This window comes from Cnephaeus nilssonii (genome assembly GCF_951640355.1).
Source record: "Cnephaeus nilssonii genome assembly, chromosome: 17".
Lineage (NCBI taxonomy): Eukaryota > Metazoa > Chordata > Mammalia > Chiroptera > Vespertilionidae > Cnephaeus > Cnephaeus nilssonii.
Window position 1 is genome coordinate 10,560,572 of NC_137088.1, and position 25,857 is coordinate 10,586,428.

Genomic DNA, 25,857 nt, shown 5'->3' on the forward strand with positions numbered 1-25,857 from the left:
TTAAGCAACCTTTGGATTAAAGCATTTCTCATTTTTTAAAAATATATTTTTATTGATTTCACAGTGGAAGGGAGAGGGAGAGAGCTAGAAACATCATTGATGAGAGAGAATCATGGACCAGCCGCCTCCTGCACGCACCCTCGTGGGGATCGAGCCTGTAACCCAGACATTGGGCCCTTGACCGAAATTGAACCTGGGACCCTTCAGTCTGCAGGCAAACACTCTATCCACTGAGCAAACCGGCCAGGGCTCATTTTTATCTTTTTGTAATTGAGAAGTGGCCTCATCCTAACTCAATAGGTAATTGAATTTGTGAATGCTCTCTATTTCCTTGCATTTCTGCTTGGAAACTCTTTTCTGAGTTTATCTCTTTCCTGTTCAGTTTGTCCAATGCATCCAATAGCAACCATAACATATTTGTTTTCTTTTTTCTTTAGTAAAGGGTTCATTATTGGCCTTCCAGCTTCTCTCAAGGGGCAGTTTCGCCTGGCCATAACAGGAATTGCCCTTGCATAAGTTACTTCTTCCATCCTCCACTAGCAGTGTCTTGACTGTCTACCAGCCAGCCAATGTTCAGTATTTTATGTGTTATTGTGGGGGTTTTTTAACAACTAGTTTCTGTATAAGGATGGGGTAGGGTGCCATACCAACCACAGAAATCTCAATACCTCACTTCTCTCTCACTTGTGCAGGGACTTTGCCTTAGGTCAGGGGTTTATCACAGGTAAAATGTGTCCTGTGCTTGTTTCTATATATAGTTTTATTGGAAGACAGCCTTGCCCATTTACTTCTATATTATCTATGGCCTCTTTTGCTCTACAAATGGCAGAGTTGATTAATTGTGACATAGTGGCCCAAAAAGTAAATATGTACCATGCGACCCTTCATAGACAACATTAATTGATCCCTGCTCTTCAGTTGTCCTCATTGTGAGACTCAGGCCCACCAAGAAGACACCATCTAGGGTGTGGTTGCTCATTTGGGGAAATGAGAAGAGTATGGCAATTCACTCATAGGTCCTTAAAGCACTTTCATTGGCTAAAGTAAATCACATGACCGTACCAAAGTTCCCGGAATATCATTCCATGTGCCTGGAAGGAAAACCAAAATTATTTGGAAGACAATACTATTGCTTAACACATGGTTATATCTCCATTTATATAATGCCTTTCAAAATATATATTTTTATATTCTCACCGAGAATATGTTTAGAGAGAGGAAGGGAGAAAGGGGACAAAACAACATGAGAAACACCTATCAGTTGCTTTCTGTATGCACCCCGACTGGGGATCAAACCCAGAACCTGGGTATGTGCCCTGACTGGAAATTGAACCCGCAGCCTTTTGATGTACGGGATAATGCTCCAACCAGCTGAACCATTTTTTTTATATGTGTAAGGATCCTATATATACTTTTTCTGTGAACTGTCTGCTCAAATCTTTTGCCCATTTTTCTATTGGGCTGTTGACCTTGTAAAATTTTTAGGAACTCCTTATATATTAGGGATATTAGTCCTTTGCCTGTGATATAAATTATAAATATTTATCTAATGTGTTATTTTTTTCTGATTTTATTTATATGGGTTTTTTCCCCCATGAGAAAATCGGTTTTTCTTACACACCCCTAGCTGGATTAACTAAGAAAAAAAGAGAAGAGACAAATGACTATAATCAAGGGCCTTTATGATTAAAGTAGAGGAATATTGCTTCCTGGAGTGTAAAAGGAGGTGATGCAAAGTATATACTCTGGATTAATTGGTTTGCATATGAAAGGCATATTCCAAGGGGAGTAGGAATTAAGTAGCAATATCAGGAATTAGCCAGCCCTGGGTCGATCAGTCTCTCTTGGATCAGCAAGGTCCCAGATACCAAAGCATCAAGAATACAGAAAATATGCTTAATACAAGGGGTACCTTCCATTCCTGGCAGGGAAAAGGTAAGTACCAGCTCAAGGATAGCTGACTTATGCTTGCAGTTGTTTAGAGGACTCATTTCAGGAGTTTCCTATTTGAAAGAACACTGCTCTTTCTTCCAGCATGGGCACGTCGATCAAGGGTTTGATGGAAAATTCAGTTCTGGCGTTTGTGTTTGGCTTTTTTCCTCAAGTTTTCAGGTAAGCCCACCAGCCCACTAATACGTTCAGATTAAGTTCTACCTATAGCATCTGGTTTAGTCTCCTGGTGGACCAGATGAGTCACCAAGACAAGTCAGGAAAATTATGTTGTCAGTGGGAATATGGAGGGTATAGTTGGAAGGATAAATAATGGTGCAGATTCCTTTATGGCCCATTGATTGTGGCCTTTCTCTGCTGTTCCTTTACCAGGTAAGCTTGACTGTTATCCCTTGTCTTAAACACAGGCAAAAAGAGCACCAGTCTCTTCCCCAAAGCAGCCATAGGTTACCTCTGAAGATGGTTTGCTATTTGCTAGACCCAGAAAACCCCACAAAATCATGCAAATCAAGAGGCTCCAATCTCCGCGATCACTTCAAGAACACGCGTGAAACTGCCCAGGCCATCAAGGGCATGCATATTCGAAAAGCCACCAAGTATCTGAAAGACGTCACCTTAAAGAAGCGGTGTGTGCCGTTCCGTCGTTACAATGGTGGCGTTGGTAGGTGCGCCCAGGCAAAACAGTGGGCTGGACACAGGATCGGTGGCCCAAAAAGTGCTGAATTTCTGCTGCACATGCTGAAAAGTGCCGAGAGCAATTCTGAGCTTAAGGGTTTAGATGTAGACTCTCTGGTCATCGAGCACATTCAGGTGAACAAAGCCCCCAAGATGCGGCATAGAACCTTCAGAGCTCATGGGCGGATTAACCCACACATGAGCTCTCCCTGCCACATTGAGGTGATCCTCACTGGAAAGGAGCAGATTGTTCCTAAACCAGGAGAGGAGGTGGCACAGAAGAAAAAGATATCTCTGAAGAAACAAAAACTTATGGCCCGGGAGTAAATAAAGCATAAAATCTAAATAAAAGTAAAAGCAGAGCCCTGACCGGTTTGGCTCAGTGGATGGAGCGTCGGCCTGCGGACTGAAGGGTCCCGGGTTTGCTTCCCGTCAGGGACATGTGCCTTGGTTGCGGGCACGTCCCCAGTGGGGGGTGTGCAGGGGGCGGCTAATCGATGTTGCGCTCTCATCGATATTTCTAACTATCCCTCTCCCTTCCTCTCTCTAAAAAATCAATAAAATGTATTAAAAAAAAAAAAAAAGTAAAAGCAGAAAGAAGAAAAAAACCAGTACCAGTTACCCACCCATAGTTGGTAGTTCCAAATATCTTTGTTTGCTCCTGCTCTCATAGCCATATAGACGTATGTCCCTCTCTATGTGCTATCCAATGTCAATAATTTTTAAAGCTTGAGGGTGTGTACATGGAGACATTTGTCTTTTGTGTCTGTTTAAAAGTTCCATAACAAAAATGAATCAAGTCAAGTTTACACTCATTAGGATGGATACTAGGAAAACAAAAACCGCCTAGTTGGTTTGGCTTAGTGGATAGAGGGTTAGCCTGGGGACTGGTCCTGGGTATGAGTCCAATCAAGGGCACATGCCTGGCTGTGGGCTCAATCCCCAGTGGGGTGTGTGCAGGAGGCAGCCCATCAGTCTCTCTCATCATTGATGTTTCTATCTCTTTCCCTCTCCCTTCCTCTCTGAAATCAGTAAAAATATATTAAAACACACACACACAAAACAGAATAAGTGTCAGCAAGGATATGGAGATACTGGAGCCCTTGGGTGTTTTTGATGGGAATGTAAAATGGTGCAATCACTAGAAAACAGTATGGCAGTTCCTCAAAAAATTAAAAATAGAATTATATGATCCAGCATTTCCACTTCTGAGAAGGGGGGGTCAAAGAGGTATTTTTGTACTCAAGTGCATAGCAGCATTCACAATAGTCAAAAGATGAAAGCAATGGATGAATAAACAAAATGTGATATATACATACAATAGAATATTACTCAGCTTTACAAAGGAAATGGATGAACCTTGAGGACATTATGCTAAGTGAAATAAACCAGTCACAAAAAGACAAGTACTGTTTGATTCCACTACATTGTCAAGCTTGACACATAGAGCGTAACATGCATAGACAGCCCAGCTGGTGGTGTGGCTCAGTGATTTAGCATTGACCTACGAACCAGGAGGTCACAGTTCGATTCCTGGTCAGGGCACATGCCCAGATTCGATCCCTAGTAGGGGGTGTGCAGGAGGGAGCTTATGGATGATTCTCTCTCATTAATCTTTCTGTCTCTCCCTCTTCTTTCCTCTCTGAAATCAATAAAAAATTTTTTTAAAAACTCCTAGACAGAAAGTAGAAAGATTGTTGCCAGAGGGGGTTGTTATTTAATGGGTACAGTTTCAGTTTTGCAACATGAAAACAATTCTAAAAATGGAAAGGGATGATTTTTTGCTCATCAATTGTACACTTAAAAATGATTAAGATGGTGAATTTTGTGTTATGTGTATTTTACTACAATTTTTAAAGAGAATCAAGTTTTGCCGAAACTGGTTTGGCTCAGTGGATAGAGCGGCGGCCTGCGGACTCAAGGGTCCCAGGTTCGATTCCGGTCAAGGGCTGCGGGCACATCCCCAGTGGGGGGTGTGCAAGAGGCAGCTGATCGGTGTTTCTCTCTCATCGATGTTTCTAACTCTATCCCTCTCTCTTCCTCTGTAAAAAATCAATAAAATATATTTAAAAAAAAAAAGAGAATCAAGTTTCACTACCCTATAAAGTTAAACATAAGCCTACCCCATGACTCAGCAATTTCACTCTTAGGTATTTACTCAAGATATGAAAACGTGACAAAAAACTTCATTGTTGCCCTAGCCGGTTTGGCTCAGTGGATAGAGCATTGGCCTGCGGACTGAAAGGTCCCAGGTTTGATTCCGGTCAAGGGCATGTACCTTGGTTGCAGGCACATCCCCAGTAGGAGGTGTGCAGGAGGCAGTTGATCGATGTTTCTCTCTCATCAATGTTTCTAACTCTCTATACCTTTCCCTTCCTCTCTGTAAAAAATCAATAAAATATATTTTTTAAAAAAAAAAACTTCATTGTAAAGAATGTTCATAGCAGCTTTATTCAGAATAACAAAAAACTGGCAACAAATTGAATGTCCATCAATAGGAAGTGGATAAAATGTGTCCTATTCATACAATGGAATACTAATCTAGAACAAACTACCGATACACATAACAACATGGATGAATGTCTAAAACACTATCCTGAGCAAAAGAAACCAGATACAAAACAGAAATACTATTTTCATGAAGGTCAAGAACAGAAAAATCCTAACTATGGTGATACTGTGGTGGTAGAAATCAGAGTAGTGGTTGGGGATAGACAGGGTGAGTGGGAGCAGGGAGATGGGAGTAGGGGGTGTGTGTGTGTATGTGTATGTGTGTGCGTGCGTGCGTGTGTGTTATTGACTAAAAAGGTCCAAGAAGGAACTTTCTGGGTTGATTTAAGTACCGTGTATCTTGACTGGGCTTTTGGTTCTTCAGGTGTATAGATTTGTCAAAACTCATAAAACTGTACACATGCTTAAGATCTGTGCATCAATATACATTATTTGTATGTCAACATAATTAGTATTTTTTTTAAAAAAGCCATCTCTCTGCTCTCCCTCTCTCCCCCTGGGGTCAATGAAGCAAGTATGGAAACAGTCATGTGGTTTTCTACTATTCTCTGCGCTTTGATGTATATCGTTTAAAAAAAACACACACACAAATGACTGCTACTCATGTCTCATGAGCAGATTTGCTTGTGACAAAACAAGGGCAGCAGGTCATGCTCACTGACCAGCGTCACAGGCAACAAAGAGGGGAGTGGGAGACAGCAGGCGCAAGCTTCCTGCAGCTGGACAGCATCACACCAGAACGAGAGATGGTTCGGGAAGGTGATGTGTCTCAAGAGAAAGGTTGCTTGGTGAACAGCAGGCCTCTCAGCATTATCTTTGGTATCAGTGAAAAGCTGGTTTCCCTGGCAACAGGGGCCTACTTAATGAATGGTGCCGGGCAGCAGGCATGAATGTGTCCACTGCAAGTGTACATGGAAAAAGAATGCCTCCTCACCAAATACTCCCCATTGAGTCTGCTTATTCAGATCTATTGATGGTTTATAGAAAAATAAAAAATGCCAAAAGAAGAATAAACTGGTGAATATAATAGAATCAGGGGCATAGGAAGGGAGTGGACTGATCATCCTTGGGGGGAAAATGAAGTGGTGGGGGGGCGGGAAGAGACTGGACAAAAATCATACACCTATGGATGAGGACAGTGGGGCGGGGGGTAAGGGCATGGGGTGGGGTGGGAACTGGGTGGAGGGGAGCTATGGGGGTGGGGGGAGAGGAACAACTGTAATAATCTGAACAATAAAGATTTATTTTTTAAAAATGCCAAAAGACAGAATATAGAGCTTTGGTGCCTTCGCTCCTCCCTCATTGCTATGCTCTAGTAATAAACACTTGGAACCTTTTCTTACAGTAGGTCTTTTGGTTTCATATATCTCTATTACTAGTATATTGTTAATTTATCAGCTCTAAACCTTCTCTCTGTGGCCAACTGTGATAAGTAAGAACTTAGCAAATTCATACCACCCCATTTCTCCTATTCTTCTTGCTTCACTTTTTCAGAGTTGTATTGGTTTTTGTTCCGCTGGTGAGTTTTGCAAATTTAGATTCTATTCTTAAACGATTTGTGTTTCCCCTGCCCCTGCCTCCGTCCCTCCTCCCATTTCTACCTCTTAGTCCCTTGGACCACACAGTCAGCGGTTAGGGTTAGGGGAGTCTGCTTTTATATTTATACATTGCCAAGGTTAAAAAAAGTTTATAACATTCTGTTCGGAAATCAACCACCCCACATACTCGGTCTCCAGGTCTATGCTAGAAGTTTAAAATTAATAAATAATAAATTGCGACATATTTATTACACTTTTTCCTATACTTATAATGTCACAGCCCAGGACCCCTCAAAGGACAATGTTCCTAGCAAATCATCAAATGCAGTCTATTTTTTTAAACTACAATAGTTGCTGGAATTCATATCACATTTTAGTTTACTTCAAATCTAGATCCTAACTGTCCTGTCTTCTTGGAATGTTTTGTTGTGCCCTGCCCCCCACCTTGGGAAAAGTAAAAGCCTTTTGCATCATAGCACTGAGAGTTTCTTTTTTTTTATTCTAAAATTGCTCACGGTGTATTTTGAAATTCTTTAGGACATCTTTTGGGAGGCCATTTACCTATTTTAATTTAGGCAGATTTCTTTCAAACCCTGCTGCAAGCTGTCATCTTGGGCTCTCTTTTCATTAGATTAACAAGTTAGTTCTATCATTGTTTCCTACACACTCCTCACACTTGATTTCTTGGCCAACACCTTCAGTTAATCTCCTTCAGAAAGGGTAAATAGTAGATAAACTCTCTAAATCATTATAGCTTTACTCTGTTCTCCATCTTGATAGCTAGCTTGGCTAGGTATAGATTTCTAGGTTCAAAATTGTTCTCCCACGGAACTTTGAAGGTGTACTCCACTAATTCATTTTAAAAAATGTTTTTAATTGTGACATAGAACACATATATAGAAAGGTACATAAACATAAATTTGTCTCTTAATGAGTAGTCATAAATATTCATATAACCACCACCCAGGCCATAAAATAAATTTTGTCAAAAGCCTAAAAGTCCACACCAACACATTCCACCCTCAGCTCATATGACCCTTTCCTCACAATGCTGCCCTTCCCTCTTAGAGATAGCCACAATTCTCTAATGGGAATAACACTATTGCTTTAAAAAAATAATGTTATCACGTAAATATGCATCCCTAAACACAGTCTAGTTTTGCTTATTTTTTAGCTTCACATAAATAGAATAATATAGTGTGTGTTATTTTACATTTGACCTCAGTTGCTCAACATTGTATTTTGAAATTCCTCCATGTTGTTGCACGTAGCTGTAGCTCATTCATTTCTGTTGCTATGTAGTATATTCCATTGCACAAATCTAACACAATGTACTCATTCCTTCTACTATTGATGGATATTTAGGTTATTTCCAGTTTGGGGCTATTGTGAATAATACTGCTATAAACATTCTTAAGCATGTCGTCTGGTGCTGATGTGTAGAATTTTTGACCTCTGTTCTACCAGTTACCAAAACAACATTGCTAAAATCTCTCACCAGCCTTGTGAATTTCTCTGTGGGTCTGACAGCTTTTGCTTTACACATACCAGTTATTTGGAACATACACATTTGGAATGGTTAATGCTTCCTGATGACTTGAACCTTTTGTCATAGTGAAGTGGCCCTCTCTGTCCTCCAGATCGACCTAAATTCTATTTGTCTTATATTAATAGAGGTAGACCAGCTTTCTTTCTTTCTTTTTTTTACTGCGGTAAAATACACACAAAATAAAATTTCCCATTTTAGCCATTTTAAAATATACAGTGCAGAGGCATAAAGTGCATGCACTGTCACCACTATCTCCCTCCAGAACTTTTTCCTCATTCCATTAAACAAGTACACCTCCCATTCCCCCTTGGACCCTGGTAACCACTATCCTGCTAATTGTGAATTAGCATATGGTGACTTACTTAAGTGGAATCCTACAACATTTGTCCTTTTGTGTACAGCTCATTTCACTCGTTTTTGGATCTTTAAACAAACTTGCTGTAAGATATCATCATTATATAAATACACTAAGCAGCTATATAAAACAAAGAAACATTTGCAGTGTGCAAGGGCCTGTGGGGGAAGCAAAGATGAATAAACCTCTGTCCTAAAGGGGTACAGACTAGGAGGAAAACAGGAGACAAAGAATAAGGATCAGGGAGGGACCTGGGGGTTGCAAAAGGAATGGCGTATGGTTTTCCTTTTGCTTGACCTCAGCTGATGTAAAGGAACTTTGTGAATGCTATTTAAATGCTCTTAAATTGAATGGATAAAAGCGCTGGGCTTGAATAGGGTTTCCTCGTGGAGGTGAAATTTGAGCCTGTCACCTAGTGGTGTAACTGCACACCCCAGCCTCAAGGTGGCAGCATACCGAAATGAAAGCCACAGCTCCAGGAGTAGCAAGCCCCTCCAGGACTGCAGTTGGGGAAAACAACAAGCTCACCGTAGGGAACAAAACCCTTTACAAGTGCAGCACTTCTTATCATCCCACCCCTGGAGTTTTCCCTACACAACCCTCTCCCCCTAGTTCCCCTTTACCAGTCTCCATTACCATCCTTAATTTCATTTGTTGTCTTGCTTCCCCTACCATCCTCACCACTGGAGCCCACCACAGGCTTTCCGTCCTCTAAGGCTTTAGTTTCATTTCTGGATTGTTCTTCTTTTACTCCTCCCCCTCCCTCAGGAGAATCATTTTCCCAGTTCAAATGCAAATTCCTTGGTCATCCTGATGAACAAGATTTTGCCCTACTCCTAATCTCTTATAAACATCGCCCATACACTTATTGTCAGGAGTACCAATTTAGCTGTGACGTTGGTTTCATTACTGATATGCATTGTTTATTCATTCATTCCACAAGCATTGTGTCAGCTACGTGCCAGGGAGCTGGAAACACAGAATGAAGAAAGAATCCTAGATGCTGAGGTGCTCGCTGTCTAGTGGTAGATGACAAGGAAACAGTTATAAAACCATGTGATATGGGTTGGAACAGAAACATCAATAAGGAGCAGTGAGCAGGAAGTGGTGAAAATGGGGAAGCTTGGGCTGGGCGGGTGGGGTCAGTCCAGGCTTACCCATGGGAGGTGATGATGGAGGTGAGTCATATAGGGACTTGTAGAGTTTACCAGATAGAAGAGGGTGGAAAGGCCATATCAGGCTGCAAAAATAGCAACACGTGAAAACACCATCATTATTTCCTCAAACTGTCTGGAATCCCATGAGTTCAGGGCAAACCCCATGTGGGGAACCTCCCAGCTGGCCTCAGCTTGCCAACCCAATCTAGTATAGTGTTTATTTTTATTAGTGGCAATAAACTTGGCTGACCTAGCTGGCCTGTCAGTGCCTGGCTTTTATTTGGTGTGCACTGTATTAAAATGTTGATTAGTCAAGTGGAACTTCACATAATAAAATCAAGATTTCTGGTTTCTATTTTTAAAAAAAAGATTTTTGACAAAAGAAAACAAAAGATTTTTGACACCAAGCCCACCTTCCTTATGTCAATAGTCATCTGGGGCCACTTAATTATTATTATTTTAAATGTATTTTTATTGATTTCAGAAGGGAGAGGAAGAGAGAGATAGTAACGTCATTGATGAAAGAGAATCATTGATCGCCCTACCCTGGGGATTGAGCCCACAACCTGGGCATGTGGTTAGCTGCAAACCTTACCTCTCACTGGTACTTATACCTGGCCAGATACGCTCAGTTGTGCTACTTGCCTAGCCTAGTCCCTGTAGTCAACTGAATTTGTAACCTCTGTTTTGAAATCTCACCCCAGCTACAGGAGTGGGCTAGGATTCTCAAGAAGCCTGGTGCAGATCCTGTTCCTGGAGGCAGTGAGGTGAAGAGAGAGGGAGGGAGGGAGGGGGAGAGGGGAGTGCAGGAGCTGATCCAGCTGCTGAGATTGGTTGTGTAGAGCGCCACCCAGAGGTCCCACCCTCTGTAGAAAGATGGGTCAGAGTAAAGGAGGAGAAATGAGGCCACTTCTGTGGCTGGAATTTACACAAGGAACAAAAAGAATGATGAGAGAACATGCCCAGGACCCATCCCTTGGACATTAATCCTGGTCTGTGAGAGTGAGATAAATCTACCTCGATCATCTCGGGGGGTCTGGGCAGTAGTACAAATGGAGGTCTGGGGCCCACAGCCTGCTGTCTTTCTCTTCCTAGTCCCATCTCTGTCCTAAAGCATGACATGCACATGTGTGTGCACACCCCAGCTCACAAGTTAAGTTCTGTCACAGCTCCGCATGCTCCTGGCAACAGCTGCCCTTTGCTACCCCTGTACCTAGAAGCTTGGTCTTCTCTCAGAAAGACAAACTCAAGAACCAGGCCTGGCCAGACTCTGAAAGCAGGCTCAGGGCCATTTGGGCAGGGAATTATGACCCAGATCATGGTCTAGAAGGAAGGTGTGGGTGGTGGAGGGCACATCCCTTTGGGCCAGTGGACTCCTCACCCCTTAGAGAGGGGCATGGTCAGAGGAGAGCCAGAGTTCTGGAATCTTCCCACGGCCAGGGCCAAAGAGTTAAGAACATAGATGCACTTAGGTGACCTTAGGTCATGAAGGCTATATTCCTTTGCTAGGTCTGCTGTAATGAAGTACTACAAACTGAATGGCTTAAAACAACAGAACCATATTCTCTCAGAGTTCTGGGGGGCTAGATGTCCAACCAAATCCATGAGTCAACAGGGTCGGTTTCTTCTGAGGGTTCCGAGGGAGAATCTGTTCCATGCCTCTCTCCTAGCTTCTGATGACAGCTGTTAATCGTTGGCATTCCTTGGCTTTAAACATATCATTCTCATCCCTGCCTGCATCTTCACATGGCATTCTCCCCGTGTTGCTGTGTCTTCATATGGCCGTCTTCTTATAAGGACACCAGTCATATTGGATTAGATGCCCACCTTATTCCAGTATGACCTCATCCCAAACAATGTCACATTCTGAGGTACAGGGGCTGGGAACTTCATTTTTTTTTGGGTGGGGGGGGTGTAACACAATTAGCCCACAATAGGGTCTATCATGAAGTCATAGGCAGTAACAAGAGAGGCAAGCCTCTCAGGTTTGCAGAAACCACCTTTCAGCTGGGCCTCCTGCCATTGGGAAACAAGGTGGATGTTTCTTTAAGCTAACCTGGTTCCCACTGACTCTTGCCGACAAGCATTTACTCATCATTTAATATCAAGATGTCCCAGTCGCTCTGCATCTGTGTCCATCTCTCCTGCTTTCCCAACCAACTGCTTTCACTCTGTGTATCTCTTTCTCTACCTGACACCTTTGGCTGACTCTGGCCCTTATGGCCTGTACGGCTGCTCTCTCTCTCAACATTTTTCATATCTTCCATCAGTTGCCCTGTCTCTCCACTTAACCTCCAGTGCAAATTGCTGAGAAATGGTCTGGTCCAGAAAATCACCATAGCCCCTGTTCTCACCAGTTTGCCTGAGTGGGAACTCGTTAGTCTTCGTTGACTGCCCTTGGGATAGGTGCCTGCACACCCTGATCCAAGTAGCTGTGTCCAGGGTTGAGGTCTGGTGGTATAAACCATGGCCAGTCAACAAGGAAGAAACAGCCCCCAGGGGTTTATTAGCAAGTTGCAAAGGGCAGGACAATTGCCCACTCCTTCTTCCAAGGCAAGGTTTCTCAACCTTGGCACTATTGTCATTGTAGGCTGGATAATTCTCTGCTCTGGGGGGCTGATCTTGGACGTTTAGCAGCATCCCTGACCTCCACCTAGTAGATGTAAGCAGCATCCTCTCCCCTCTCCCACTGAGTTAGGATCATCAAAATGTCCTCAGACCCCTGGTTGAGAACCACTGTTCTAAGGGTATGGGAGGCTCCAGGATTAGCCCTTCCAGGTGGGTGTAGTCAATAGTCAGGAGTGTGGGCATAAAGGCTACTGATTATAGTACATCTGCCTCTGTCAGGGCTGACTCAGAGGCTGAAAGGGGCAGCTCTCACTATGGGGAGGGATTGGATGGGGAATTGGCGGGTTCAGAAGTGAATAGCTAGGCTCAATTACAGTGAAGAAACCAAGGAAGAGTATCATGTGAGTGTGTTTTTGTAGCTGCATGAATTTGAATGAGCATGTTCATTAGTTTACTCTCTGTGTACAGTATACGTGTCTGAGAATGCACAATTCTTGGTGTGGGTGTACCTTTGGGTGTATCTGTTTGAGGGCGTATATATCTGTATGTCTCAAGTGTGGACTGTACATAGTTCATTCTGCCCTTCCTCTTATGTTATCAGGCTAGATCAGTATCGTGTATGACACAATTAGTATTCTACAGCCAAACCCATTCTGAGCTCATCAGTGTTTTCTAGTCTCAGCCCTTTGACCAACTGATTGTACAATAAAATGCTTAACATTTCATTTGTGTGTGTATATATATATGTTGTTTGTTTTCATTTGATGTTTCTGACAGTGATGATCTGGCCTGCCTAAGTCCCCAGGATCATCTGTCAATTTTCAGTTATTCAAGGTTATCAGAATGGGTTCTTGGACACTTTCAAGGGAGAAGAGCTTGGTATTCTTTCAACCAACCAACCACATGTAAGAATCAAGGCTCTGGTCCTCAAAACATCATAGTAAGGGACAAGCCACAGATTCAGAGGAGAGAGACTTCTGGACACTTGCCAAGTGATTTTCCTGTTCTTTCAAATTAATATTCTTTTTTTTAAATATATGTTTTTATTTGTGTTAGAGAGAGAAGAAGGGAGAGGGAGAGAGAGATAGAAACATCAATGAGAGAGAAACATCCACATCAATCGGATGCTTCCTGCATGCCCCTTGTTGGAGACCAAGCCTGCAACCCAGGAATGTGCCCTGATCAGGAATTGAACTGGTGACCTTCGGGTGCATGGGTTGATGCTCAACCACTGAGCTACACTGGCCGGGCTCAAATTAATATTCTTTAAAGAAGCTTAGCTACCCTGTTTTCCCCTCTACTCTCTTCTTCCTTATAAGTAATCATTTGTCTTAGTTTTTGGTTTTCCATCCATTGTTTCTGTCAGAAAATATAAGCAAATGTATAAAAATAGTCACCTCTCCTTCTTACTCTAAAGCAGCGGTTCTCAACCTGTGGGTCGCGACCCCTTTGAGGGTCGAACGACCCTTTCACAGGGGTCGCCTAAGACATCCTGCATATCAGATATTTACATTACGATTCATAACAGTAGCAAAATTACAGTTATGAAGTAGCAACGAAAATAATTTTATGGTTGGGGGTCACCACAACATGAGGAACTGTATTAAAGGGTCGCGGCATTAGGGAGGTTGAGAACCACTGCTCTAAAGGTAGCATACAATAAACACCATTCTCACCTAGCTTTTTCCCACTTAATATTTCCTGGCCTTAAGCCTCATAGTGTTATACAGAGATCCTCCTCATTTCTTAGTACAGCTGCCTAGTGACCATGAAAAGGAGAATAGAGTGCTCCAACCAAGGGATGCTCACAGAATAAGAAAGAGCATTGGGAAAAATCAAAGTATGATATAAAAAAGTTTTTTAACGAAAAATCAGAAGATAAAGTTGAGGAAGTCTTAACTGTAGGAGAGAAGTGATTTGAAAATCAGGGGAGTGTACTACAGGGACCAATTCTGGAAGTTCAATATTGGACTAATAGGATTTCCAAAAAGACAAAAGAGGGAAAATGGAGAAGAAATAACCAACAAAAAATTTCAAGACCATTTCCCAGAACTAGAGAGCTTGAGTTTTAAGACGGAAAGAACCCATCCATTCCAGTGGAATGGATGAGTGGGCCCACATCAAAACACATCATTGTGTAATTTTGAAACATTTGGGGAGAAAAAAGAAGATATTTCAGGCTTCCAGGGAAAAATCCCAAAACAAACAAACGAACAACAACAACAACAAAACCCAGAGAGGTCACATAAAATGGGTAATTGGATATTTTCATAATTTTCAATAGCAGTACTGGAAGCTAGTGGTCACTGGAGTAATAGCTTCAAAATCCTGAAGGAAAATTATTTCCAACCTAGAATTTTATACTCAGCCAAACTATATATGGAGGGTGAAGGTTTTCAGACCAGCACAAACTAAACATTTTTTTTACCTGATGATTCATAAAACTGGGGGGAAACAAAACAATAAGTAGCAGTGTTGCCCTGGCCTGGGTAGCTGTTGGAGCGTCATCCCCATAAGCCAGGGTTGTGGGTTCAATCCCCAGTCAGGGCACATACAGGAATCAACGAATGAGTGCATGGATAAGTGGAACAGCAGGTCAATATTTTTTTTTTCTCTCTCTCTCTTCCTTGGAGTGTTTCCCCAATTTCACTTCATGTTATAATCCCCTGGGGAACGTAAAGATCCCCGTGTTATACCCCACGCCCACTCATACCCCCTACCAATGAAATCAGACGATCCGGAAGTAGGGAGCCAGACATCCGTAATTTTAAAAGACCCTCGGCTGATTCCAACGTGCAGCCAAGTTTGGGGACCCCTGGAATCGTGTTCGAGGTAAGGGTCACATTGTCACGAGACGAGAGACGAGTCTCAAATCTGGTCTCGAGGAGGCAGTGGGACGCCAATGAAGGCTTCTGAACAGGAAGTGATGCGCAGCGATATTGGGGGGGAAGATGGACGCACGGGAGAAATGGGAGGAAGGGAGACCCCGGAAGCAAGGAGACCACTAACTAGACTGGGAGGCTAGTTCTCGACTCCGAAGTACGCGGGCAGCGTGCACGGTGCTCACTGTCCTCCATTCTATGGAAACTTCGGCTTCGGTGTCACTCTCTGCGGGGTCCTCCTCCGGGCCACACGGGACTTGCCGGCTGTGTGCAGCCTTGCCTCCGGAGAGGGCGGAGGGGTGTGTGCGAAAGGGATCCCAAGACATTGAGGACCCGATAGGAGCAGGGCGGTGAGAGAGAGAGAGAGAGAGAGAGAGAGCGAGCGAGCGAGCGAGAGAGCTGCTCCAAGCGCCCCATGGATGCCGGAAGTGGCAGCCTGAGGTTGCCCTGACTGCCCCCCAGCGCAGGGTCCCTCTGCCCTTCCAGGCGGTTCCAGGCCACTTCCGGCCTGTGGTGGCGAGAGGCGCCCTCCCTCGACGGCAGGCGCCATGGACGCCGCTGTGAGCGTCCAGAGGCCGGAGGCCTCGCTGGCCTCTTCCCACCTGGACCCCCCGGGTTCCAAGGACGGAGGATCGGACTCGGAGTGAGTGAGGGCATTGGCGGGCCCCCCCCCGGGACCTACAGGAAGTGGCAGCCGGTGGGCGCGGGCTGGTGGCCGCGGTGTCTCTGTGGGGAGGGGGCGGCGGGGAGGAGAGGCGGGCTAGGCCCTCGGGCGGAGCATGGCCCCCGGTTTCCGCGGCCATCGCGGCGGCCCCGCCGAGGGCAGTTCGCGGGTGACGGAGACGTGTCGGAGGGGGGGCGTGTGCCCAGGCCCCGAGGTGCCCGGCCCGGAGGCACCGTCCTTCCTGGGCGGCCGAGGGGCCCCTCCATGTGGAGCTCGCACACGCCGCCTGAGGGCCGTCGAGACGCCTCTCGGAACCCGGGGACAGACACCCCCTCCCACCAGCGGCGACGTGCACGTGACAGGCCTCGGCTCTCGCAACTACGTGGAAACTTGGCCTCGGTCTGCGCTGCACACAGCCGGCCGCCGGGGTCCCCGCGCCGCCGCCCCGCTCGTCACGGCCCCGGGCACCGCGCCTCCCGGAGCCGGGGCCCCCCGCGCGGCCGCTGCACGCGCCGCCCCCGCCGGGGCCGCGGTCTCGGGCTTCCGCACCGCCCGCCGCGCCCTGCCCGCCAGCCAGCCAGCGGCTCCCGAGGCGGCGACGGCGGGCCCCGCGCGGGCGCTCAGGCCCCGGCCATGTGGGACCCGCGGGCAATTAGGTGCGTACGCGGCGCGGGAAGCGCGGGGGGGAGCCGCCGGCCTTGCGGGCCCCGCGCCTCCTCCGGGCGGGAAGCGGCCGCGCGCGCGGGGGCCGGCGACCCCCGAGATGGAGGCCGGGCGGGCCCTGCCCGCGGCCCCCCGCGCTCATCCAGGTGCAGACCCGGTCCTGCCGCGCGGGGTCGGGCGGGGGGCGGCTCCGGCCTGCCGGGCCCCGGGGGGGCGAGGGCACGCGCTGCGACAGGACTGCGGTGGCGCGCGGCCTGCCTCGTCCCCACCCGGGCACCGAAGCCGCGGCTCCCGGGCCCACCGCCCGCCTCCTGGGGGGGCGGGGAGGACCCCCGGACCCCCGGATCCCGGGGCCGCTTGCACGTTCTGTGGTGAAGACCTGCGGACGCGCCCCCGGGCACGCACCCGGGAGCGGGGCGGGATTTGCGGGGAACTTGGAGAGTGGCCGCTTCCAGGCAGGGGGAGCCTCGCGATTCCAGCCCCGGGCAGGCCTCCTGCTCTGCCCTCCCGATCGCGAGTGGGGCTTGAGCGAAAGGGGCTGCCCCGCCCAGCGTTTTCGGCTCATAACGGGCTCACCGAGTCTAGGGCCGGGGAGCTGCCAGGCCGAGAAGGGGAAATCCCCAGAAGCCCACAGGCTTCTGCCTCCGATGGTTTTCCAACGTGGAGCCTGGGAGGCGCCCTCCGCACCCCCTCAGCGCACACCCCCGGGGAGCCCTGCGCGTTTGCCACGCCGCCGAGATAGCGCTGCTTTGGGCGTGCAGCGCGGGCCAGCCCCCTTCCCTGCTGGGCTTGTTTCTGGGAGGCTGCACGCTGTGGTGCTTCCTGGGGAGGATTTTTAGGGAGATGTGCAATTTGGAAAATAATGTCCAAAGGAGGAGAGAGAAGGGGGGCTCTGAGTTCTGTAGTCCCCAGCCCCGTTGCTATTAGCCCAATCAATCCTTAGCTGGAGGAAATATCAGGGAGCAATAGGGCCTTGCATGCTCGGCACCCAGATTCTCCCCCGCTGCTGAGCCTCCCGGGTGCCAGGCACCTTTCTCAGGCAAGGCTGTTACACAGATGGCGTGGTCTTTTATGGAGCATCCTCTTTGTGCCTTACAGGAAGTACCACCTTGAAGGAGAGTCAGAAGTTTGTTTCCACTGTTTTCCGGTTAGCTGTATTTTGTGGAATGGCAGGGTGGGTGCTTGAGTTCTCAGTACCCGCTGCTGGCCCATGCATCCTCCACAGGGGATGGAGGTGGCTTGGGGGGTGTGGCATTCATCCCCAGAATCAGATCCCGCTTAGGCATATGTTTCTCAGTCTGCTTTTGACCAAGACCAGCCATAGAGACCACATCCACCCACACACATATACTGTAAAAGTATAAAACTGCCACAGGGAGTTCCGCAGTATATTTATTCTCTCTACAGGGTGAGGCACAATGATATTTTCTCAGTGTGTGTGTGTGTGTGTTTAAGCTAGTCATAACCCATTAACTTGATTTTATGACTGACTAATCAGTTTAGGTGGCAACTGCAGGCTCTCTTTGGGACATCTCCAGGGAGGCGGGAGAACATCAGACGTTCCTGGGAAGTAACTTTGGAAGGGAGGAGTTGGTGTTGGAGAGATGGAGACTGATATTCATACTTGATAAGGAAATTCCTGCCTGAATAATGAGAGGACCACAGGAGGTGGTGGTGTGGTTCACACGATTAGCGGCTGCAAAGTCAGGCTAGAGGATGGATGCTCTGCTTGCTCTGGTTCTGTCTGTCCACACCAACCTGGCTGCTTGCCATGAGCCAGTGAGCGCTGCAGGATGGGGGATGGGGGGGGGGGGGGTTAGGGATAGGTTGCCTTTAATTTTTTTTTTTAAAGAAGAGTATTGCAAGGCTGCCACAAACTGTGTATTCATACATTCCAAAGGGGTTCTCGAAGTCTCTGCTCAGAATTTCTCACCTACAGTGTCAGGAGCTGGGCCGTGAACATATTATAGATAAAGAAACAGGCCAATCAACTGTCCGGTCTGGGATTAGATACTGGTTCTCTTGCCTTCCCAGCCCATGGCTCTCAGGGACCAAATAGAGACTTGGCTTTTGTGGGATTCTTAGAATTCTCTTTGCTGATTAGTTCTGTTTTTTTTTGTTGGCTGCTACCAAAGGCCCATTGCTGTGGTCTATGTCCTCTTACTGTTTTACCTTTGCTTCTTGGGATGAAGATTCTTTTAGAAGCCAGAGCAGAGCCTGCAGATCCCATGTTTGGGTGGGGAAGATAAAGTGATCCCCGGATGTTTTTAGGAACTGAAGTGAAGGTTGGGGTGTGGGCCTCCGGCCATTGTCAAGAGCGTGGCATTGTTTTAATTGACCTTTTAGATGGGGAAGTGGAGCTGACAGGCCAGTGACACAGCTGACAGTGGCTCATGGATTTTGTAACAAGTTTCCATAGAGTGCAGCCTGAGGTCCTTAAGGCCAAAAAATCCTGGTTATTAGAAATGAAAGAGAAATTCAAAGATGACACTTTATAGCAGAGAGTGGGGACAGTGGCAGTGGCAGGGCGAGCGTTCAGGTTTAAAATTAAAAAAAAGTACTAAACCGGCTAAAATTAAACTAAAAGTACTAAACCAGCATGCTGGAACCTCCAGGCACCTCAGGACACTGACCAAGAGCAATGTTTTTCCTTTGGTCAGTGAGTCTGTCCATTCTGCCTGATCAGACATTTTTCTTGGTCTAAGTTTCTTAACTAAGCATTGCCTAGCTCCTTGTTTTTGTGGAAAATCTGGAAACATGAATGAACCTTACCTCTGATACCCTGGCCCACTTTCCCTGAATGGACTCCCTCTTTTGCTTGGGTGTTGTTGAACTTCAGTATCGCTGCTCACCTGTACTCATTATGGCGTGTTATTCTGAGCTCCTGTGAGCCTGGTGAGCTGGTGGGACTCCTGTGTGTCTGTCAGAGCCAAACCAAGTCTAGGTTTAGCTATGTCTGTATTTGAAGTTCTAAAGTCACATAGATTGAGATGTTTTTATTTTATTTAAGCACTGTGTCCTCCTGTCAATGGCAGCATTTGGAAGGGTGTATGTTTGGGGGGGGGGGGGACAGAAAATGGTATAGGGGTGGAGACATTTTTCCCTTCTTCCCTGCTAGTTTCTTTGGCTGTTCTGAGTTAAATTGATGGAAGACAGGTTAACAAGAGAAAAACAAATTTAATTTTATACATAGGGGAGGCCCATAGAAATAGGAGACTCAAAGAAGTGGCCGAAGCAAGAAGCTTTTATACCTTTTAGACAAAGAAACAATGCATTTGTGAAAAATAGACAAGATGAAGGGATTTGGGTTTGGGGTAATAAATTGGTGAAGAAGTAACAAGGTTTGCTTATGTGGCCTTCTCTGCCCTAAACTCCCTGTCTGTGGTGATAAGAGTGCCTTCCTCCCACCTGGTTCAGGGAGATTACCTTTCACGTGGGACCGCACAAAGGAGGGTCAGAGCGTCCTTTTTGCACTGGCTCTTTGTCAATACCTTTAATTCAAAATAATCAGTATGCCAACATGACATATTTTGGGGAAACCAGCCGTTTTGGAGGAAACTGCACAACATAAAGAATAGGCAGTTTGATTCACTGTGACAAGAACACTCGGATCATAGCCTTGCACTGCGATGAGCTTCATGTCCAGCTGTGGCCTCCAGGGCACCCTGCTTTGGCCACCCTTGGGCCAGCTCATCCTCTGCCCATCCGGGTCCACCGTACCTGCAGGCTCAAAATTTGGTGACTTCCAGGGCTCATTCGAGTCTGGGCTCATCCGCCAGGTACTAAGGTTGCCCTTAACCTGGCCCTCAGACTTTCTGCCTAATATGCCTCTTCTTCTCCTCTCAGTGTCTTGCCTCGTCTCACCTCTTGTTGCTTCTTGTTTTTCAAGGCAGGGTCACCCTTCACAGAACTCAGACCCTGTCTCACGGGGGATGTAAACATATAAGACACAGGCACTGCTAGCGGTGGTAGAGCAGAGTTACTGCCAGGCAGACCCGTGAGAAAGGATTAGCAGAGATGCACACAAGCACTTCAAGAGTTCCCAGCCCTAAACCCTTCCCAGCAGGAAGATTGAGGGGTGCTGGGAGGGAGAAACAGACATTCCAGGTCAAAGGAGCAGCTTCTTTTCAAGAATAACATTGCACAAAAGGGCTTATATTTTAAACATCAATATAGTAATAATGTGTTATTACTATATTGATGTTTAAATATGGCTCTATGTTAAGTGTGTTTCATGTATTATCTTATTTAATTCTTACAGAAATATTATGAGAAATCCTCAAATTATAGATCTCTCTTCACCAGAATGTAAACTTCATAAGGGCCGCAATGTTTTGGGTCATTCTTGCTCATTCACTCAATATTTGTGGGGCATTCTTGCCTGGCACTCAATGTTTGTTGACTGACTCAGGAAACGGGAGTCCAGTCACATAGGTGATACTGTCCATTTTCCAAGGAAACTGAGGCCTGGAGTTAAGTGAATTGGAGACCTGATAACAGGCCTAAAGTGGGACTTGATCCCAGGCTTCTGGATTTTGTGTTCTATCAGGGGGACACATTCATATCCTTCTACCCCCCTCCTGACACCAGTCCCTGCCTTGTTACATTGCTGTGCAAAGTCATGTGAGAGGGAGGGGACCAGATGAATTTGGAGTTGCGTGCTACAATATTGTGGGCACATAGTGTTAGAAAATGCTGGAAAGATAAGTTGAGGGTGTGCGTATGTAGGACTTAGAATGGAATCTGAGCTATTTGGGCTTTATTCTAAATGGAATTAGGAGCCATGGAAAGTATGGTGTGTGTGTGTGTGTGTGTGTGTGTGAGAGAGAGAGAGAGAGAGAGAGAGAGAGAGAGAGAGAGAGAGAGAGAGAGAGAGAGAGAGGGAGAGAGGAGAGAGAGAATGTGTGTGTTTTAACAGCTCTGAGTTTTATTTAGAAGGCTGGGAGTATGGATGAATAGATCTTTCAGTTTGGCCACTTTTTTCAAGGCCAAGTTCAAGGCCCCATGTTTCAGGAAATTGTTAGGTGGTGTTAGAACTGGGGCTGGAACTCAGGTTCTCCCAGCCCTGCTGAGGGGCTGCCCTTCAGGAGTTCCTGTCTGGGGGAGACTGCTTTGTTTATGGGGATTTCCTGGCACCTCTGGATCCTCCCCATGTTACAGTGGATGGTGTTTTAGCCTCTTTGCTGGGTTGTCTTGCCCTTCATTCAGATTGAGGGAGAAGTAGATTACTCTGGTCTTGAGGGTGGGAAGTGAAATGGAGGCCATTAACCAGCATTTAAAGCATCGCAGAGGGGCATGGGGAGAGATCTGGAGGGGAGGATGGCTGGACTGCTATTATTCAACTCAAGTTCTCCTGTGAATGAGAAAGCACCTTTGTTCAGGGGCTGCCACCCTCTGTGGGGCTGCCCCAAACTTTACAATCATCTGTAGCTCTCAGATGCTTTAGGGAGAGTGGGAATACGAAAGGAATATGGCGCTTGTTGGGCAGCCTGGATTTAGCACAGATACTGAGTCAGGATTGATGAGCAACCTGTGCTGGCTGATGCTTAACTTCCTTGTTTGTCTTGAGGCAGAGTGTGGAATGCTGACTTTTTGGGCTTTCTTTGGGGATTTGGTTTTAATTTTAAAGCCCATCCTTCCTATTTCCCCCAGTTTTCCTCACCCTGTGTTCACCTTGTCTGTCCTAGGGCTTGTGAACACTGATTTTGGTACGGACTTGGATTTGTGCCTTTCTTGGAGAAGTCTCTCCACCTTGATTAAACCTGTTTTCTGACCTGGGAAATTGGGATAATAATTATACATCTCTCACTGGCGTTGTTAGGGACATTCAATGAGCAAATGCCCAAGAAGAGCTTCGTATATGGAACATAGTAAGTGCTCAATAAATCTTGTTATCATGCAGCTGCCTGGGACTACTCTCATTCAAATAGCAAAATGGGAAAATGCCAGTCTGTGGCATACACTGAGGAGAAATTGTGCCCATCACTAGCCACCAACTGGGAGGGAGGCCTCCTTACGGCCTTTCTCTTTGGAGGTCCTGTGATTGAGACTCCACTGCAGAACCAGGAGTTGAAATTGATCCATCCTTGCCCTTTAGTGATATTTCTTGAGCATCTTCCAGGGGCCTGGCATGGTTTTAGGGACTTGGAACATCTGCCTTTGAAGGTCCGAACCATCTGCACACTGTCCAAGACTAACATGTGCTATAAGCTTCTTAGCTCGTCCTTCCTTGAGAATGGCTTTCTTTAGTCTGATTTTACATTTTCCTCCTTTTTTGTGGGGGGGGGGGGGGGATTAAAATATTCCTTTTTTGGTGAAATTATGGGGAGAGAAGATGGTACACCTTAAAAAGTGTTCTTATTTAGCAAAATAAAGAGCTGGCAACCCTAATTAGGTTCCTTTCAATTTCTTTTCTTTGTCTACAAATGTTACCGTTTGCCAGCTCCAAACTAATCTACGGGATTATGCTTTGCTTTGAGCATTTTTGAATATCTGGGACTATAATTTCACATGGGAATATGTGGCACTATTTGCTGACCATTGAATTTTCAACAGGTACTTATAAATGTGTAAACATCTTTCTGCATTGTTTTCCCCAAGTAGCTGGCAGCTTTGGCAGTTTTATTTTGGTTGGATTTATCTGGTGGTTTCTGGTTTGTATTTTGCGTGGTTGGCTTTTATTAAATGTGTGTCCTCCAAGGGAATGGATGACAGTTAAGCATTTCTTGGCTTTCCAGGAGATGGTCAGAAATCCAAAACCACCAGTGAAATTACCTCCCTCCCCACCCGCCCTGCAAACAATTCTTCCTTTCCCATCCTCCAGCTTAATCATCTGTCCCTGCTAAAAAGCCAGAAAATCATTTATTCATGCAACACCGCTGAGCCCTCTGGTTGCAGAAATAATAAGACATGGTAAGATGCAGTTCCTGCCTTAAGAGCTCAGTCTACTGGGGAAAGCAGGAAAACAAAGGTCCAGCTAGCATGGAGCTTTGGAGACTTGGCACAGGGCACCCTTAATAAAAACCTTGTTTGATGTGAAATTGTAGGGAGGGGTGAAGTAGGCGTTCCACTCTCCTTTTGTTTCTAGTGAATGAAAGAAAAAACAAAACTACTTAGGCAAAAAGAGGAACGTTCTGGAAGGCTGCTGATGACTTTGATAATTAGGGGAGGGGCAGGGGAGCCGCTGGGCCTCAGAGGCAGTGGCATCCCTCTTTCTGCCTCTCCTGTTGCTAGGCACCGTATTCCCTCGCCCCTAAGTGGCTTTTTCGCAGGGTATGGGGCAAGGCCACCCTCCTCTGGAGCCTCTTGCCTCGGTGCCACCACCGAAGGAACTTCTCCTAAAGTTCAAACACTCCTGCCTGCAGGTCGGAGGCACAGATCACAGATCACACATCACACCCGAGGGCCTGCCTCTGGGCACCTCGCTCTCCTCTGAGAAGGCCTCTGTGGTGAGCTGAGCAGCCATCCCAGAGGCTGCTTCCCAGGGTACACCCTCCCTCTGAAAAGGGTCTATTAGGGCCTGGGACCAGGAACAATCCCGAAGGAAGAGTTGGGGCCCTTTTCAGATGTTCCATCCCTCCCTCCCTTCATCCAAGGCCTGAGTCTCCCAGATTCTCTTAGCTGCTTAACTGACTGGTCATTTCAGGAAAGCCCTGAGAAAACAGGCAAATATTAGGGCTTTGTTTTTAACAAATATTTTCTCTGCTGAGTCAACAAAGCAAAGGTTCTGTAAATGTTGCAGGGTTTACACTCAAATTACATGCAGGGGCTGCCGCCGCCGATACCATTACCCTGAACCATCACCCCAGTCAAAATAGAGAACATTTCCATCCCCCAGAAAATGCTTTCGTGCCCCTTTCCATTCAGTAGCCTTCCCCTCTCTTCGATTTCTTATATTTGCCAGTTCTAGAACCTTATCTCAGTGGAATCACAGTACATACTCTTTTGAGCTTGGTTTCTTTTGCTCAACATAATGTTTTTCATCTTCTTTATGTTGCTGTGTGTCAGCAGCTTGTTTCTTTTTATTACTGTGGGTTTAAATTTTTTTTTACTTTTTAATTACACTTGACATCCAGTATTATTTTCATATTAGTTTCAGGTGTACAACATAGTGTTTAGACAAACAATTTATGCTGTGGTGTTTTCTTTTTTAAAAAAATACATCTCTTTATTGATTTCAGAGAGGAAGGGAGAGGGAGAGATAGAGACATCAATGATGAGAGAGAATCATTGATTGGCTGCCTCCCGCATGCCCCCCACTGGGGATCAAGCCCCGGGCATGTGCCCTTGGCCAGAATCGAACCCGGGACCCCCCCCAGTCTGCAGGCCGACACTCTATCCACTGAGCCAAACGGGCTAGGGCATTGTAGTGTTTTCTTAAAAATTTTCTATCATTCTATTTTTAAAAAAATCTTTATTGTTGAACGTATTACATATGTCTACTCTTCTAGCCCGTCCCCGCCCCCCCCCCCCCCCCACCCTAGGCCTTCACTACCCTATTGTCTGTGTCCATGGTTATGCATATATGCATACAAGTTCTTTGGTTGATCACTGTGGTGGTTTTTATTTTTTACATGAACATTTTTTCATTCATTTAGAACGAATTTTGGTATAGGATGTCTCTTCGTTTTCTATTGTTGCCATAACAAATGATCACCAATTTAGTGGCTTATATCAACACGAATTATGTAATTATCTCAGTCTGTAGGTCAGAAGTCTGGGTTGGCTTGGCAGGTTTCACAAGGCTGAAATCAAGGTACTGGCTGGCTGAGCTCCTAGAGAGAACAGAATGCAAGGAATCCCCTTCCGGGCTCATTCAGGTTGCTGGCCGGGTCCAGTTCCCTGTGGCTATAGGGCTGAGGTTCCGTGAGCCTCTTCTCAGTTTCTAAGGCCACCTCCATCTTCAGGGCATCACTGATGGGCCCTCTTTCTCATGCACATCTGCTGCTGCGCCTCTCCCATCCGCCTTCTCCCGCCCTCCTCTCCCCTAGCAGCTCTCTTCCCCGGCCAGAGGGCGTTCTCTGCTTTCAAGGGTTCTTGTGGCTAGAATGGGCTCGCCTGATCTCCCAGGGTAATACCCTTATTTTAAGGTCTGTAGTCCTAATTACATCTACAAAGTCCCTTTTGCCATATAATGTAAATTTTTCACAGGTTCTGGGGGTGAGGGCATTGACATTTTGGGGCAGGGGGAGGGGAGGCGGATGAGAGGTCTCCATTATTGGTCTACAACATGGTGTGAAGGAGAAATTTAACTTCTATTCCAAATATCTAGCTAGTTGTACAAACTGATTCATTCCTTCTCTATCAATTTAAATAGCCACCTTTATCATAGATGAAATTCTTTTA

The 25,857-nt window shown here is 46.2% G+C and overlaps 2 protein-coding genes across 3 annotated transcripts in view; both read left to right on the forward strand.

Annotated features, from left to right (window-relative positions):
- Positions 1–2,342: 2,342 nt before the first annotated feature.
- On the forward strand, positions 2,343–2,952 carry LOC307113190 (large ribosomal subunit protein uL22-like; the record flags this gene model as incomplete). Its single annotated transcript, XM_079794613.1, is given in 3 exon segments — positions 2,343–2,635; positions 2,638–2,665; positions 2,667–2,952. Coding segments are annotated over 3 exon segments (540 nt in total). The 5' UTR covers positions 2,343–2,409.
- Positions 2,953–16,384: 13,432 nt separating this feature from the next.
- TRANK1 (tetratricopeptide repeat and ankyrin repeat containing 1) overlaps positions 16,385–25,857 on the forward strand; it is an 82,130-nt gene continuing 72,657 nt past the window's right edge. For both annotated transcript variants that reach the window (XM_079795160.1, XM_079795159.1), the window contains exon 1: positions 16,385–16,505. In XM_079795160.1, coding sequence (XP_079651286.1) covers positions 16,483–16,505 — 23 coding nt within the window. In that variant the 5' untranslated portion in view covers positions 16,385–16,482. The remainder of the gene's footprint in view (positions 16,506–25,857) is intronic.